An 18,362-nucleotide genomic window follows, 5' to 3' on the forward strand; every position below is an offset into this window, starting at 1 on the left:
ATTATAATACTTTATTTTATTATTTCATAACACTAAAATGTTACAAACATTAATTATTTAGTCTCCCATAATCCCTTCTCTTTCCCCTGATCCTGATGCCTAAACAGGTATGAAAGTATGATTCCAGTTTTAGAAACGGAGAGACTAGGGTGCAGAGAAATTCAACATCCTTTAACCATGTGAAATTTCAATTTGAGAAGGATTGGACCCAAAGAGTTTCTGCCTTCTATTTCTGTGATCATTACAGTCTACCTTTTCCCATGTTACAGAGTCGCCTTTCTTTTAATAAGAGACAGATTAACAATTAGATCTAAGCTTTGGCAAGTTTTGATTTGCAGACAAAATTTGCGACTTGTGCTAATTTGTGTAATGAAGAAAACTGTCACACAATTGCTTCAGGATCCTGCAATAGGAGCTTAACTTGTCACAGCTGCTCACTCTCAGCTCCTCAAAGGCTTGTTGTGGGTTTTGTGGCTGGCGTGCTGTAATAACCAACCTAGCATGTGGCAGTTTATAAGCTTGCATTATTACAAATGGCATCATACTGGGTTCCAGAGAGAGAATTCATTTCTTACCTCTAAACTGCCTACTGCCAGCCTGAGTTGGAAGCACAGAGTAGAAACAGGTCTCAGGGAAAATGTACAAAAAACACTATTCAATAAAGCAGCCCTGAAGAAGCTGTTTTGTATAACTTGGTTTCCTTGTGATACATCCCTTCAACATGACTCATTCATTAATGTAAATCATTAAACCACAAATACTTAAATGAAGATGAACAGTTTGTGATCAGTACCAATTTGCTTTAATAATACACAGAATATTATTAAGAATATTAGTGGGGAACAGGTGATCCTTTTGTTTTACTGTTTCAAACTGTTCAGGTTTATCTGGCCATCCATGCTTGCCTCTCTCTCCTTTAGGGCAGGGTAACTTTCTATGCAGCGGCACAGGACTTTGAGCCACAACATATTGTTTCCCTCCTGGATAATGGTCACTTGGACAGTTTTTTGCTCTAATTTTAGCCATGGTGGTCTCCTGTGTGTTGAAAGATGCTGTCATAACATAAGGACCAAATGTGATGGAAGTGTGAAAATGTGAAAAAGGACCCTCTCCTGAGGCCCCCCTGGAAATGTTGGCAGTATCAGGGCAGGATGAAATTGCAGTAGAGCTGAGCTCACCCTGTGGATGCTTATGAACAGATGCAGTCTCACTGATCTCAAACCACACCCGTTGTAGCTACTGGGACCCAACACCACCAGTTCTGGGCATGCAAACCTTTGTTTTTTTAGAAGGCAATCTTCTTTTAGTTCTCACTAGTAGTAAGTATTTGTCCCTTGAAGGCCAACGGTGTACATTTACCATAGCTCCTATTTTTTGGTGTTGTGCTATTGCTTAAATGAAGGCTTGTATCCAACAAGACGGCTCACAGAATCCACAGGGACTTGGAGCTGATATTCAGCTGCCATCATTTTCATTTAGTTTGATCTTTCATAATGAAAATCACCAGATGTTTCCCCTGAAATTTGCTGGGGCTCCTACCTGGCAGCACCTGGCTGGATTTCAGCATTTGCTGAGGCTTCTTGCAAGAAAATTAGTTGGGCAGCTGGCTGAGCACCCCAAATACAATAAATACCCTAATTCAGATAGACATGACAGAACAACAGTGCCTTGGGTCCAGGAGGAGTGTGTTTGTATGCTGTATAAAGTATTTGTCTACATTATTTTTAGTGATTTTTCTTTTTACTGTCAGATATGAAGGCAAGTATTATTAGTTTGTTTTCTTTGAATTTATCATACAAAGAACCTTATCATACACACAGGAGATTTTTAAGCCTTGGACATGCAGAGTCCTTGTTCTTTAATGCTACCCCACCGATGTCTGCTAGTAATGAGCACCTCTATGTGAGTGAACTTGCTTGGGGTCAAATGAAAAAACCTTTTTAGGTCACTAAAATAATACTAATAGTGTGGCTTAGCTTCTTGGCTCTTTATAAAATAGATCAGATAAAAAATAATCTGGGACTCTGGGAACATGGTCTTAAGTTTTCTGTGTAGCACTTGTGATAAAGACCATGGCATCATTGTCTTTGACACCCAGAATCAACATTCTCATTGTAACTTTTGTATCATAGCCTCTCCTTGTGTATTTATTTTTGCTTAATTATTAAGAGGATTTCAGTATCTACTTTGTTTTGTAATTCTTTTCTCCTTGGCTGTCCAATAGCCTCATGGCAGCCTTTACTTGGGGTAGACATTGGTATATTACTAGATAGATATCCACCCTTGCCCAGTTACAGACTTTTAATTGTACCTTTTTTGTGTTTTGACAGTTTTGTTCTTTTTCCCTGCCCCATTTTGTTACTCTGACTTTCTGGGGTCGAAATTTGGGCTTCTGCCTGGATGTGGGTAGCTTTAATATTAGATGTTTTTAGATGCACGTGAACTGACGAGGGATTTGCTCTCAGTCTCAACTGATAAGAGCTTTCTCATTTCTGAGAACTCCTTAGTTGATTTTGAGCAACCTTGCTTCATGTCTCAGCAATCTGGCAAAGGCAGTGAGTGAAATATGAGAAGCAGCTGGCCTGCTGACACAAGGACACTGGATCTATCTGTGGACAGATGCGAGATACCTAAACAGAGGAAATGGACCATTTATTAGTGTTTTTGGCATTTGTTTTGAATTTAAACAATACAGCACTAAAGTATGTTCCTCCTTGAAATGAAGGCTGGAAGCTTGAGGGGACCTGAATTTCATGCCGGCTCTTTGAGCGCCATGGATTGTTTCCTGGGACATAAGCCTCAGTTATTGGGAACATTTAACATGGCAATCCTGTATCATCTCAATCTGTAAAGTATTTTGAGTGGAAAAACACTGTCTAAATATATTTTTTTCCTTATTATCGTCTTATAAAAATATAGGATGTACCAACAATGGATGCAGTCTCTACTTGGGGAAGTCTAGTGTCTGCTCCCTAGGTAGCAAATACAACAGACCGTGGCTATATATGGCTGTATTAAAACATACAGTATAGAAATTAAACTAGCCTTATGATAGCAGTTATAATGTATTGATGCTAGAAATTATTCTGCTCCCTTCTAAAACAGGCTGCTATAGAATTGTATAAACGTTGAGCACAGTGCCCCATATTTGCTTTCACGTTATATTAATTTGGTTGTAATGTAGCTTTTAGCTATAAATATTTCTGTGGCTTGTTTTACAGGTATGCACATAGAACAATCACCTGGGACACAAAGATTACACTGAATAACATGCTTTAGAAAAAAATCAAAAAACAGTTTGCAAGTACAATTTTGTTACCAGTTTGCAAAATCCTTAACTCAAATGTAAAAGATCCATAACAATGTTGTAGGTAACAATGGGCAATCCTGTCTTGGTATCACATGCCTGAATATAAGATCATCCCATACTTAAAGCAATATTTTTGTTTAAAAATAATAAATAAATACTTAAGTTGCTAGTGTGGTGCTTTTAAGTACTGCGTTGTTAAAGCAGTTTTGTGAACTGCATGTTAAGGTGAAGTGGTACACTGGGAAGTTAGCGATAGTTGATGGGGCAGCTAACCCTCGTACATCAGTTTTACCAACCATAATTCAATTGAAGACAAGTGCAAAAGGTCTCTATAATTTATTTATGGTTTTGAAAAGTAAAATTACCAGATGACAAGGTTGCTGGGTTTGCTGCTATAGAAGAGGGAAACTTTTGTCTCCTATACTCCATTAGCAAAAAAACTTATAAGCAAATGCATGGAACAGGAAAAGGCTCCTAGAACCATTGTGCCTGCCTCTCTCTCAAGTTCCCTGAGCTCCAGCATCATTTTCCCATGTTCTTTTTCCACACTGTCTTAATCTTCTTTGATCCATCAGGTACTAGCCACTGGCCAGTATCTCTTGGACCAGTTATGCTAGGGGCCATGAGCATCTGAGACCAGCCAGAACTCAGTAAGGACCCATCCTAATTCCTTTCAAGAACACTTTGCTGACACAGGAGCTGCTTCTGGGCAACTCCATTATCAGACTGATGTAGAAAACTGAAGGGCTTTAAGGAAAGAACAACAAAAGAAGCCTAAGGGAATAGAGGCTTGCTCTTGTACCCATTTCAGTCGATAGAAAAAACTTTCATAAACATCAATGTATAAAAATCACAGAAGGTTTCAGGATGGAAGGAAAGAAGGAAAAAACTTAGCAAAGGACATGTTTAATTTGGACTGCAGGTAAAACTCCTTAACAATGAGCTCTATCAAGTGACTGTGGGACAATCTCCCAGAACAGCTGTAACTCCATCACGTGGGTCATTTGGAGAGCAGTCTTGCACTGCATAATGCAAAGCCTGCATCGTTGAGTAAAGGATTTCAAAGAACAAGCCATGTTTCCAGCTCTTTTTTTGGTGATTGTTCTTGAGATATTATTGTTCTTACAGAATGGAGCCTGCTAACTGCACCATTGCTTATGATTTATATTATATTCCTTCAGCACCAGAATTCACCACACTTTCTGCTCTCTCCATCTACATGCTGCTCTGAAGGTTTTAAGGACTTGTCTAGAGGAATAACCACGTTCCTTTCTGCAGTCAGAAAGCTGCAGTGTTTTTTCCATGCAGCAACTCTTTCATCACTGTACACTGTGATGCAAGGCAAAGGGTCATTTTTAAATCGGTGTCTTTCAAAGTGGCTTTGGTGGAGAGTCACTTAGCATTTCCATTAAGGATCTCAATCTCTCAGGATAAAGCTTGGTGAAATCTTCCCAAATGCTTGCTTTCTTGTCTCAAGTGTTTGAATGACAGCAGAGGAAATGTTTGTGCTGAAATGCTGGGAATTGTATTTCAGATGGGTTCAGCAGTGCGTGTATGTGCGTGTTAGATGAGAGAGAGGCCATGGCTGGGAAATGGCCAGGTTTTAGATTTGTCATTTAGGAGTGCCAGCTGCATCCAAGCCTCAGAGACTGAGACTCTCATCTCAGCGTTACATTTTCAGCTCTTGCTGGCCAAAGAACTGAGACCCACGTCCTGCTCTCCCAAGTGACAGGACAACAGACCATGCACCACGCTACTGCAGACTTCTCTGTCTACCCTTCCCTGATTTTCACTTTCAGAATTGTGCCCCTGTTTTCATTTGGTCCTTCTGCCTTGACTGTTTTAATTGAAGTCTGTCAGCACTTTCTTTCTTCCTTATTGGTAATATCCCACAGTAAATGTCGATAAATTAGTGCAACACCTGAGCCCTTAATTGAATCAATGCCAGCACACTTTAATTGCGTTTTATGCTTTTGTAAATGTTTCCCATCTGATCCTCCAGCACGATTTCCAAGATTTACACTCAGGTAAAAAGTTCATGGTTTACACAGTGTTCCCTAGAAAGTGGTAGCAAGTGTGATCTAGGTTTGGGAATACTGTCGTCGGATATAGGTAGGGTGACCATAATAATTTGAGGGGAATCTGGGATGGAGGAGTGCCACGGACACCAGCATGCATCCTCCACCCCACTGCAGCTCCAAGGAGTGGGGCTGAGCAGGACACAGCCTCTGAAATCCAGAACTGTCCCAGCCAACTGGGGACATACAGTCACCCTAGCTGACCTGTATTGCGGGTACTGAAAATAATCAGAATAAAGGGAGTGTTTTTGTGATGGTTGTAGATTATAATCCATTTCCTACACCTGTCATAACAAGGACAGATTCATGTTAAATGCAACCGGGCCATTGTCTCTGTGAAACGTATTGATAACAGCTTCCTCATGGAACATGTTTTCAGCTTCCCCCAAACAGCTTTATCGAGCATCTTTACCGTCTCGACACTGTCAGCTGAGATGACGTCTCAGGAAGCTTTGGTTATGCAATCTTTCAAAAAGATACATTTGCTTGGCTTTTAACTCCCAGCAGTAGCTAAAATCTAGCACAGGGACTCACCACACAGAAGAAAAACTCCATTTATCCAGGATTGCCAGGCTTAAAATAAGCAGCAGAGCTTTCACCTGCTGTGAAAAGGCACCAGCTGCACAGGTCAAACCAGATCAGCACACTTACAGAAGGAAGCTATTCTGTGAGCAAGGAGAAGAGAATCCGCAGTGACACCAAGGCTGGGAACAGTGCCCTACTGGCATGCTGAAGGCACAGCAGTAATCCTCTTGGGCTCTGAAGGATGCTTCTTTTCTCCAAATTGTAGATGTTAGGGAAAAAATGGGCAAGCGAGAGAAATTTTTTGGCTAGTGAATGCTCTGAGAGCATGGCTGCGCTAGTGCAGAGGGTTGTGTGAATAGCATGGGGTGCTTCCCCCCCAGCGAATTCCCTCTGCTTGATCACTGCTGCCATTCATGACACGGGAAGCTTCAGTGACACTGGCCTATGTGCTTCTCCAAAGAGCTCCCAGAGGCTCTCTCTACCTGGGGGACACTCATCAGGTGCTAAACTACACTTTGGGGACCTATATGAATCGTTTACCTGTCATGCCAGGGGATGTCTCTTGCAAAGCTCCCTCAACACTCTACATTAACTCAAGAATTTTCACTAACAGGTATCCCTCATGTCACATTAGTTGTCAGTAGGGGTGTAGTTAGTTTGTTCTCCCTATAAAACCTTTCACGGATCCAATAAATTACAGTCCTCTCAGGAGTGTTCAATATTTACTTATTCATTTCAACTTTTTCCCCATGGTTCTTAGGCTCCTGTACTTAACCACATGCTATACTCTCCAATGCGTTTGTTTTGTGCTGCAGCAGACCAAATAGCATGTTCAGCACAGCCGTGGATGGTTAGCACTAGCTAAAACAAGGACGATATTTAGGGAACATTTGCTATAACCTCTATAGCATACGTGTGTGTGTAGTGGGGTGTGACTCACTGAACATGTTGGTCTTTAATAATACTTCATCCCATTCTTTGTCTTGTTTGGATTGATATGCCCCAGTCAGTTATGCTGGGCTGGGGTAGCAGAAACAATCTATATATTTTGGCTGGTGGTGGCAGCATGCAGCAAGGTGGTGGTGGGGGGTGCCTCTTTCTCTGTGACATTGCTGTGACTTTTCCTAGACCACTGATTCTCAACCAGGGTGCTGCTGCACCCTGGGGTACTGTAAGGTCCTTTTATAGGTGCTACAGGATGCCACACAACATTTGTACCATTAGGTGTGCAAACACCTACCCAAGATACACGAGATAAACCCCAAGATTTCAAATCACAATCCATAGTGTCAAAAACATCCTGACCTTCTGTGGTTTTCCTCAGGTTTTTGCAACAGGAGAACAGCTCTAGTATTTCTCCCATAGTCAGAAAGCAAGCGGAAGCTAAGAGCTGGCATTTTCCAAGGGGCTTTACGTCTAACAAAGGGTGCCTGGAGTCTAATGAGGTTAACAATCATAGTCCCGGACCACTGGTTCTCAACCTGTTCTGATTCATGGCAACCTCCACAACTTTTTTGAGTTTGGCAGCATCTCTGGTTGAGAACCACTGTTGTACAGCCTCCATTTAGCTTACTGGTTCTCAGCCAGGAGGTTGCTGAGCGCTCCTGCCTGCTTAAGGTTTTCTGATAAGCCTTAAGCAGGTAGGAGGAGAGACATAATTAATGGCCAAAAGTCTCCCATGCTGGGGCGGGGGGAAGAGGAGAGCAGTCTCATCTACCACGGGTGTCTCCAGCTCCTCCAGCCACAGTGCAAAGGGTTGCCACAGCCCAGCTTGACCCCTCCAGATGGGCAGTGCAGAGGGCTGCAGCCACGGTACGCGCTTTTGTGCTCCAAACCCACATGCCTCTTCCAGAAATGGGTGTGGGGCAGTCCCTCCTGAGCATGTGGGGGTGGACTGGGAAGGAGTGCAGGCTCCAGCTACAGCCGCTTTCCAAACTGAGGTGCGCTGGACAGTTCAACCTGGCTGTGGCCGCAACTATATGGCAGTACCTCTGGAAGGGGCTCACAGCTCCCCAGTTGAGAACCACTGTCCTAGACTTCTATCAGCAATCCCTGCTAGCAGTGTAAGAGCCACCCTGATGGACTTGGCATTGCTGAGCATAGAGAACTTGACCATTCCTTCCTCTTGCTTTGCTTTTTCTTTTGGGAAGTTCTGACTGCTAAAAACCAATTTACTTCAAATATGGTAGAAAGTTGTAACTATATATTGGCAAGAGAAAATCTGCAAGGGTTAAAGTCTCTTCTGGCTTGCATTCCAGCATTGTACCCTGCAGGGCCAGGCAGCAGCATCCCCAAGCAGGCTGTGCTGCTCTTCACGCGGTACCCTGTTGGGAAGCACTGCAGCTGCACCCACACAGTGCTCTGGACAGGCTAATTAGCACTGTATTTCTGCCATGCTGATAGAGAACAGGGAAGATGGAACAAGAAGGAAAATATGAAAACTCGACAAATCTTGTCTAGGTTGAGAATATCTTCCACTATCATGATAATACTTTGCCCTTCCATTGTGGCTTTATCTTGAAATCTCAAGTGCCTTAGAAAAACTGAATCAAGCCTCCCACAGCCCCTCAGAGAGATGGTATCACCGTCCCCATGAGAGCGGAGGAAATTGAAGCCCTGAGGAATGATGTGATGTATCCAAGGCCACAGGTTGAGTTAGTGGCATAGCTAAGAATAAATCAAAGGAGGCCTTAGTCCCAGCTCCCTGAGAAACTGCCAGATCAGACTTGCCCTGTTTCAATCTTAAAAGAAGAGGTGAAAAATCATATTACCGGCCAGGACTCTTTGGTTCCACTGCTCTTAATGGCATCACAAATGGTTAGAGCAGGGTAAGAAAAGCAACTCCCCATTCTGTGTTGGACATTAGCCCATGCGCAAGAGTAACATTCGAAGCAGCTCAGAAGCAGACCCTCTTTCCATTCCCTTTAAAGCCGTGTGCGCAAAGCAGCTCCTCTACCCCAGGGAATCCAGTGCATCACTCCTACTCCTCTTTGCACAAGGGGAAGTGAGGACAGGTCTGGTCTGTCCATTGTGACAGTGTTCCCTTTCAAATATTGATCTTCCTGGATGTATTTGGCTCTTGACTGAACATCCATGTTCAGTCAAGAGCCAAAGGGTGATAAAAACAAAGATACTGGGCTCATCTCGCTTACTCTGGATTCATCTCAGAGAGACCCCATGGAAAAGAGTATTCTTGTGGCAATGTAACTGAGTTCAGGATCCAGCCTATTGTACATGCCAGGCACCACAAAGTCATGCGTAGCCTGCTACCCTAGTCACTGGGGGGAAACAATCCAATGAAAAGCTTTTGACAGAAGCAGCAGCAGAACAGAGAAATTCAAAGCGACACCTCCAATTGGTCACTTTGCTGCTTGCATTGTGCAGTCCTAGAGAGGCTTAAGAAGCTTTGTGATGTACGGATGTCAAAAGCAATTAATTCTTGGGCTGGCTACTGTGGTTGTAGGAGAATGACCAGTCATATACAAACACGTTTTCTGCCATTTCTTTTCTCCATCCTGTCTTTCAAAAGTGATTAAACAAGCCAGTCCAAGCCTTTTGATGGCCCTTAATACATCCTGGGGTTATATTTCCCATACTCCCTTTTTTTTTTAAATCAAGGATTTTATGTTAGATTTTGAACACAGACAAATAACTCACAGGAAACGTTTGTAAATCCTTCCCACTCCAGTGTTATCAGCAAGGAGCAGAGGTGTATGGTAAGCAAGTATCATAATAATATGTGGGATGAGTTAAGCCTACTTTAGACTGTTTCTCTCAAATTTAATTGATGGAAACTGCCCACTTTCAAGCTTGCTTGTTACCTTAGCAGAGTTATCCCAAGATTGTTGAAATACAACTGTGGGTGTTGTACAGACACCCATGCTGCCAAAGAAGCAGGAAGGATGTACTTAAAAACCCTCTAATTTATCTAATAACATCTTTTGTGGCTTTTTGTGTAGGTTTGCTATTGTGATGGAAATACATGCCTTGGTTAGATAAAGAGCTCCAGTTCAAGACAGTAGGCATCACATTTGTATTGTGTGGGGCCATGTAGGAAGCTGGTTGGGAAAGGCCCTGACCAGCCACTTAACCTCTGTACATTGTAATACACCTCCTTTCCTCTAACCTACCATTACAGGGTCAAATAATAAAACTAGCTATTTTACATGTGAATGCTAATGACAGAGTATTATTTCCCCCTTTGCTGGAGTTCTTGCCTTCCTGGATGGAACAGAGATTCCCACTATATTTTCCCCCTATCTTTTTATATCCTGGAGGCTATTTATTATAGCTGCTGTTTTCTTGGCTATGTTCTTCACAGGATTCTCTCCATGCCCAGACCAACGGGGTTGTCTGCAAGCTATGCAAGGTGCTCCTTTCTCTGTTTTCTTCATTGTTGCTGCAGGGACAAAGAGATTAGGACTGGGAAACAAACCCATGTTCCTTGGATAATGGTGCAGGCACTACGTCTCTAAAGTGAGCTCTGTCTGGGATACTTACCATCCTCTGCTGGGGTTACGTAGGTTCTGCCATGCTAAAATGCTCTTGATTCATCTCTGATTGAGATGGTCTTCCTACAGAGATTCCTGGTTTGGCTGACATCATTGTTTGTAATTATTTTAGCCCTGGAGTCAGCATATCTTTGTTTCTTTTGTAACATGGAAATTGCATGAAGTGTGAGTAGTCATCAGTAATGCTTCTTGGGGATGCTGGAGCTAATGATAGAAATGAAAAACCTATCCCTTATGAACTGAATAACAACAAACAAGGACACATGGAAAATCAGCTTCTACATGCACTGGAAATAAAGGAGGTCACAGAGGTTGTTTTTTTTTTCCTTCCTGCTGATTACCGTATATTCCCACAAGGTATTGTGGTATGTAAATAGGATCAGAGTTCCTACATTGTACCGGGAGGAGCCAGGCCTAAGACAGCTAACATCCTCATGTAGTCATGCTTCATTAGTGCACATATTGCTGAGGTTTGGAGTAGCTGCGTGGGTAGAATGCTCAGACGCTAATTCTAGCAATGAATCTCATTGATGTCATAATATTGAAATAAGTGTGGCTTCCCGAATCACTTAAAGGGCCAGCACTTCCCTCCGGACAGTGGAGGATTTGGGAAAATTGGGCGCTTCTGATCCTACATCCAACTTTCATAAACAGTAAATGCTAAATATTAAAAGAGACAAAAGACTTGGCTTGTGCACACTTATAAATCTCTGACATAATCGTACTCTAAATTGACTGTTTGTGACGGTGAATGAGATGTCTGGAAAGCATTAAGGTAATGTGGCTTTTCAAATGGAGCGAGTAATAGGAATTTAACTGAGGTCTTTTCTGATGCGTGTTCCTCAGTAACGAAGTTACCGGACTTGGGCCAGACCAGAATTTTCTTTGCTTGGCATCAGGCCAAACATGAGAGTCCATCTAAGTCTGGCCTTGTGCCTCTCGTTCTTTCTCTGTTGAGGTCTGTTAAGGTCCCTATTTTGTGCCTAGGACTAGAGGAGGCAGAATGGGCGTCCATCCAGCCAAATCTCTTCTGTCTAACCATGGGATGGGTACAGATGCTTCACAGGAAGGGACAGGAGGTCTGTCATGGGCAGTTCTGCAATTCTGCTGAGCCCTCAGCCTCGGCAGTGAAAGCCAAAATACTATGTATTGCTCTTTCACAGCAGGAACCACTTGTCCTTGTGTTTTTTGTTTTGGGAGTTTTTTGCCTTTCAATTTCTTTGACATTCTCTTGCTCTTGTACTTGGAGAGAGTGAATGGAAGCCCCGGGTTTATTGTTAAACACTGTTCATTACCCAAGCACGCTCAAGGCTTGCAGGCTGTGGGCCCATGGAGCTCTGGGCAAGGGAGTTTGTTTGCCTTGCTTCTCAGGTAAACTCTTCTCATCAGAGTAAATGAATCGGCCTGCTGCTTCCAGGCTCTGATCAAGCTGATTTATACCGTGATCGGTCCTGTGCTGCAGATGCACCCTGTGCCAGAGCCGCGTACACTTCAGAAGAGACACTGCAGGTTCTTGGGAGTCTCTCAGAGTTGTCAAAGCAAATGATCCAAGGATGTGAAGGCAACCCACCCATGCTAATGGGCGTTCAACCTCTGTGTGGGCACTGTCTTCCAGAAGTGAAGTGGCCTTGTTTTGTTGCAGTTTAATTAAGCTGGAGGTCTCAGGCTTAATTAAAGTACAATGAATTAAGTCCACTTTACTGCTCAATGAGAGCATCCACAGAAGTGTTTAATACCCTTTAGCGTATACAAATTAATTGCTTACCTTTTGTTGATTTGTCCTTGAGTGTCCTCAGGTTGCAAAAGGTCCAGGGCCTGGCCTGTGAGAACCTGAAACAAGAGCCTGTGTTAGGCAGGGCAGCTGGACAGGTTGATAAGCTCAGTTTGATGATGTAAATAGAGAAACTGCGTGTGATCTGAGCATATTTGATAAGCTCTGCATCTGTGCTCGGGAGTAAGCAAAGGGTGCAAAGTGAAGCATATAAGCTTAAAGAATAGTGCCCTAGAAAGTGAAGTAAAGCCTAATAAAAGCCAGAGAGTGCATATGAAAAGATCCCAGGCTTCAGCGTTATTTATAAAAAAAATTCTGTTGTGTTCTTGCAAATCTTGGACAACCTTCAAACTATTTCTTTACAGACAGAAGTGTTGCCCTGCATTACACTGGTTGCCAGTTATCTTGCAAAATCAGTTGAAAGTATCTCTGCTGTGTTTTTCTTTTGCAGCAATTGCCCTTCATTTTTGGCAGCTGCTTTAGCCAGAGCAACATCAGATGAAGTCCTTCAGAGTGATCTTTCGGTGCTCTACTTACCAAAGCAGGAGGACAATGCGGACGGGATCATACGTAAGTGCATTATATTGTACGCATTTACTCTGCTTTTTGTGGGCCCTTTGCAGAGCACAGCGCTGAGTTTCACAGGTTGGCGATCAATTCTAAGGCCCGCCATGCTTAGATGAGTCTGATCAGCTGTGGAGCCCAGGCCACGGGCTTCTCTGAAATAAGTCCTGCTTCAAGCCCAAGAGCCACAGCTGGACAAGAGCACATCAGACTCCAACTGACAGATTTTTCAACAGAGCTTTGCAGTGTCCTTTGGTTTCAGTGTCTGATAACATTATGCCATATAAAGAAGTGTTTGATATTAAGAACAAAAGGATATTCCCTTCTCTCCATTTGTATTTATTATGTAGTAAGACTTTCCATCAGGCAGCTCAGGGCTGCAAGCTCTAACTCAGGCTTCTGCTGACTGTGTTCCCTTTGAGAGCTGTTTGGGATGCTTGTTGAGATAAAAGATAACATTTCCCAAGATGAGTTTCCTGTCATTCAGTCTGGAAAACATCTAGTCACCAATCCCCTTAATCCCTTATTCCCTTTTGTTTTTTATTAAAAAAAAATTAGAAATAGCTGTGTGGGAAAAATACACGTGTTAGAAATCTGCTTGAGGAGGAAGTTTCTAGTCTGTTTGTCAGAGCCATGCAGGAATCTAAATTTGTGCAACTTACTCTGGACTTTCAGTCGGTAGGTGTGACTGCTTTTCCTCCCAAGCAGGTGACTGGAATGGAGCTGTCATTGTTCTGGCTGAGCAAGCCTTATTAGTTGCAAATTGAAATCGCTTCGACTCACATAAATATTTGACAGTCTCCAAGGGAATGTTGACTAAGCCTCGGCACAAAATATCTAAGGAAGCCGATGTTTTAAATGGAGATCTCTGTAGTAGACAACTTTTTAAGAATGCATTTAAACTTGTAATGCAAGGAAGTAAACGTATGTTGATAGCAGGATACTGGTGTAACCTGTAGCTAAATTAAACATGCATCCCCACCCGACATTATCCTAGGGAGATGTGACTGGAGTATCTAGAGTCTTGTGTCCAGTTTTGGGCCCCCCACCACAGAAAGGACGTGGAGAAATTGGAGAGAGTCCAGCAGAGGGCAACAAAAATGGTTCAGGGGCCGGGGGACATGATGTATGAGGAGAGACAGAGGGAACTGGGCTTACTGAATCTGCAGAAGAGAAGACTGAGAGGGGATTGAATAGCAGCCTTCAACTCCCTGAAAGGTAGACACACAGAGGATGGAGCTGAACTGTTCTCAGGGGGGGCAGATGACAGATACAAGGAGCAATGGGCTCAAGTTGTAGCAAGGGAAGTTGAAGTTGGATATTATGAAGAACTTGCTCATTGGGAGGGTAGTAAAGCACTGGAACAGGTTACCCAGAGAAGTTGTGGAGGTTTTGAAGACCCTCCATCCTTGGAGGTTTTGAAGACCCAGCTATACAAAGCCTAGGCTAGGATGATGTAGTCGGGGCTGGTCCTGCATTGAGCACGGGGTTGGACTAGATGTGACCTCCTGAGGTCCCTTCCAGCCCTCATTCTCCATGTGTAGAAGTACATCTTGGACAAGCTGTGCTTTAGCAGTAACAGAGTAAAATGTGAGGGGGAAAAAGAAGAGAAGAGTGGGCCCATCCTAGTGGTGACTTGATTTATGACTAATGTAATCCCATTTCACAAAACATGCCAGGGCTTATGATTTCTTAAGCATATTGCAAGGTCAGGGAGCAAGGAGTTGCTGTGTTGAATGGAAACAAAAGCCCTAGCTGAAGGGATTCATGAAGGACTGAAGTGGATTTCATGGCAAAGGGTGTTACTGACATTAGTCACGACAAAGTGGGAGTTGAGAAACATGAAGTAGCTACTTGAAAAATATGGTGACTGGCTTGTAGTGTGGCCATCAAACTTGGAGAGACACTCTAGATCTGGGATACAGATGTTGGTAGTGAGTTCAGAGCATACTGTTTGCTTCAAAAGTACTCAGATGGCTGCAGGACAGGAGAGCTGGTGCTCCTGGTGTCCAGCCTTGTGTCAACCTGTATTAGAAAGACTTTTCAGGGGCCCAGCAAGCTTGCTGCTCTCTGTGATACAAGGAAAATAATACAATACTTGCAGTTTGTCTCTGAGTCAGAATCTGCTAGAAAAAAATCAAATTTCTCTTGCCAGGGGAAGGTCAGTGATGGGCCCTGCAATCCTCTCACAGTTGCAGTCAGTATGACAGGGTGAAGATGTACATTTGGAAAAGAGCATCAATTAGTGGTTTAGTGGAAACATAAGTGTGAATGTGGCATATTCAGAGCAACTCTTGAAGATTAGGGGTCACATGCTTTTGATGCATTTGCTGCACAGCCTGGATTTAACCCAAAGGAATGAAAGAAGGGAGGGTTGCAAAGAGAAGTTAGAAAGTCTTAATTTCTTTTTGGAGTAAATGACATTTGGATGTTTGGGCTTAAGGCAGAAGTGTTTATATGAGGGGACCAGAAGGTAGAACGGCCCCTAGAGCTTGTAAATTGGCTCTTAATGACCCATTGCACCATTTTACCAGACTCTTTCTGAATGGTGTTGAGCATCTGCACCTGTTGCTGGCTTAATTTTACCCTCTGTGAAAACCGGGCCCCAGCTGCCCAGACAAGGGCATCCAGATGTGGAGGCGGGTAAGATGAGAAGCCTTTTCTACAGGCTTGGGCTTTAACCCCCACCCCCGTACCTCACTTTCTTCATCTGTAACAGGAGACGACTCTTCCCCACAAGGGTATTTAGTTAATGTCGGTTCAGCAGTTTGAAAATGTTGAGTGTTATATAAGTGCCAAGTATTGTTGAAACTGCTGAACCAAGGTGAAGATCTGATTTAAATCAGCTATTAGTGGAAGGCCCCCAAGATCCTTGGGTGATGAGCACTGAGGAAGTGCAAAGTCAATATTGCTTCATAAACTGGACTTTCCTCTTGTGCTTGGTAGTGTAGGGCTGCTGGGCATTCACACACCTGCAGCTGTCCCCATCCCTTTAAAGGATCCATCTCAACCCAGTAGAAGTGCAGCGAGTCCAGCTCAGTGGTGCTTAACCTGGATGAGTGGTGTGGGGCCAGTCCACGGGCTGGATCCTGTGCGGGTCAGTGCACATTGCCTGGATCTGGCTCACCCCCCGCCTTCCATAGGGCCTTGTGCCCCAGCCCAGCCCCATGTGCCAGGCCTAGTGAGCAGGGCCATGTTGTCCCCCTGCAGGGCTCCCCACTGGTCTGAAAATTTGGCAGCAGAGGGGTGGCACTGAATGCTGCCACTGCTCCCTCACCACCAAATTTCTGGACCCGTGGGGAGCTCTGCAGGCTGGATGACACAACTCTGCAGGCTACATCTGACCTGCGGGCTGGGGTTGTTGAGCATCCCTGGTCTAGCCAGTTACCTACAGCTAATACAGGGCTGGGGAGTGTGGAAATGGAAACACGCTCAGTTTCCATTCCCTCCTACTTTGCAATGAGAAATCAGTCAACCAGTCTCAGGAACAAACCTGTCCGGCTGGGTCTCCCGCCTGTGCTGGCACAATTCATCAGCAGCTCCATCACAGAAGCATCTTAGAGCAGGAGGGAGATGGACTGCTGCACGGCACAGCCACGAACAGCGCTGACTCAGCTCCTGCTCAGCCCCACGACATTAACGATTGATGAGTAATTTACAGCTGTGAGGGGGTGGACGGGCTGCTGTGGGCCTTTCTCCTGTTTTGATCTCAAGCAGCAATTATTGATGATGCTGACATTCTGCATACTCCCTGCAGAGAAGGGTATTTAGTATCTCAGCACAGCTAATGGCTTTTGTCCATTCTGCTTGCTGAGTGGCTTTCCAGGTTGTAACAAACCAGTAACGCTGGAAAAAAACAACCTTTCTCTGTTAAACGTGCCCATTAGGAAGAGGAGAAAAGGAACCTTGTGGTTGAAGTGCCCTGCCTGGAGGTAGGATTTGGACAGTCCTACCAGTGCTTTTGCCCATGTCCTGCGCTGTCCAGCAGGGCAAGTGCTGACCGTGCTGGGGATCAGCTGGGGGTACCACTGTGCTGTCACACTGGTAACCTGATTGTACTGGTACTTCTACCATCTGCTTCCAAGGGCTGGTAGATTAAGCGGCTCTATCTCCTCCCATTGGCAGCAAGGCCTCAAATACCTGTGGCACTCTATGGCATCTGACTGCAAGCAATGGCTTTCATTATGAACGTGATCTCCAGCAGATCATTCACACACACTACCAGCCAAGGAGAAAAGAGCAGAGTTCAAACTCTGAAGAGTGAAGTCCCCCCGGGGTCAGCATGAGTACCAACACTTTTCACTGTATACACCTCAGACTTCCCAAATACAACAGCTACAATGCATATACACTGATGTCACCATAGCAGCCCAAGGAATAGTCATGACAACTGGAAAAGACACAGAGCACTGACCTGGGACTCATCGCTGACTATCTCCGCAAGTGGTGTTCAGAAGTTGAGCCTCATTGTCATTGCTCTTCTACCTGGAGAGTTGTCGAGTCGCGAGCACATTGAATATCAGAGTAGGCAACCACATCCTTCCCTATGAGCATATCCAAACCTACCTAGGAGTCGCATTAGACCATTCCTTCACCTATAAACATCACATGCAGAAGGTCAGTGGTAATGTCTCTGCCTTAGGATGTTTAGCCAGCATGACATGGGGTGCTAGCTTCAAAGTGCTCAGAACCACCACGCTTGCAATGGCATATGCCCCAGCAAAATATTGTGCCCCTGGATGGTCCAGAAGTTGATACACTACAAAGCTCAACACTGTACCTAACCATGTGCTGAGACTCATAACAGGCTGCACACACACACACACTTTCCCTGTGCTCTCAGGCATTAGACCAAGTGATATAAAAGACAGACCCCAACATGGTTACTAGCAATAGCGGCAAGAGATGACGAAAATCACCTGCTCCATCAACTGTTAACTGAAGACCTGAACAGATGGAGGCTCAAGAGGCTTGTAAGTCATAAACTGTTTGTACATGAAGTTCCTTGAAGAGATTTGGGATGCTGAACCAAGCCTTTGAGCAGCAACAGAGTGGGCCAAGCACTGAGAAAAATCAGACCTATTCCTATAGTGTTTTATACCAACACCAAACGAGTCCCCCGTTGGGCACGACCTTGACAGAGAGGCATGGGTCAAGCTGACCAGACTGAGATCTGGATACAGACACTTCAAAACATGTCACCAGATGAACCTCTTGGGCAGCCCCCTGTGTGAATGTGGCATCCAACAAACAGCCAGCACTTAATTGAAAGCTGCAGTCTCTATAAATGCCGAGACGGGGTAGATGGAATCTGCACATTGAGCGATAATACCAGACAGTGGCTTGTAGGTTTGGAAACTGATATCTGACGCCATACAAAGAGAGAGAGGGAGCAGCAAGTATCTGGTGAACGTGGTAGGACCAGCTCTCATAACTAGGGACTCGAGTTCAGGAGGCGTCCTGGGTCTCTCTGAATCAGGTATATCCCTTTATCCCAATCTGTAGCTATAACACTATCAATGTACAACATCCATCTGAAAGATCTCAGAACCCTTGATGGAGGCTAAGCTTTAAAAGTCTTGAGTCTTCGTTTCCCCATTTAG

General features: G+C 44.2%; 1 protein-coding gene across 2 annotated transcripts in view; it reads left to right on the top strand.

Moving 5' to 3' along the window:
* The window catches only part of PPM1E (protein phosphatase, Mg2+/Mn2+ dependent 1E), an 89,257-nt gene that overhangs the window by 60,085 nt on the left and 10,810 nt on the right, over positions 1–18,362 (top strand). For both annotated transcript variants that reach the window (XM_059717015.1, XM_006265644.4), the window contains exon 2: positions 12,647–12,765. In XM_059717015.1, coding sequence (XP_059572998.1) covers positions 12,647–12,765 — 119 coding nt within the window. The remainder of the gene's footprint in view (positions 1–12,646; positions 12,766–18,362) is intronic.

This window comes from Alligator mississippiensis, chromosome 14 (assembly GCF_030867095.1).
Source record: "Alligator mississippiensis isolate rAllMis1 chromosome 14, rAllMis1, whole genome shotgun sequence".
Lineage (NCBI taxonomy): Eukaryota > Metazoa > Chordata > Crocodylia > Alligatoridae > Alligator > Alligator mississippiensis.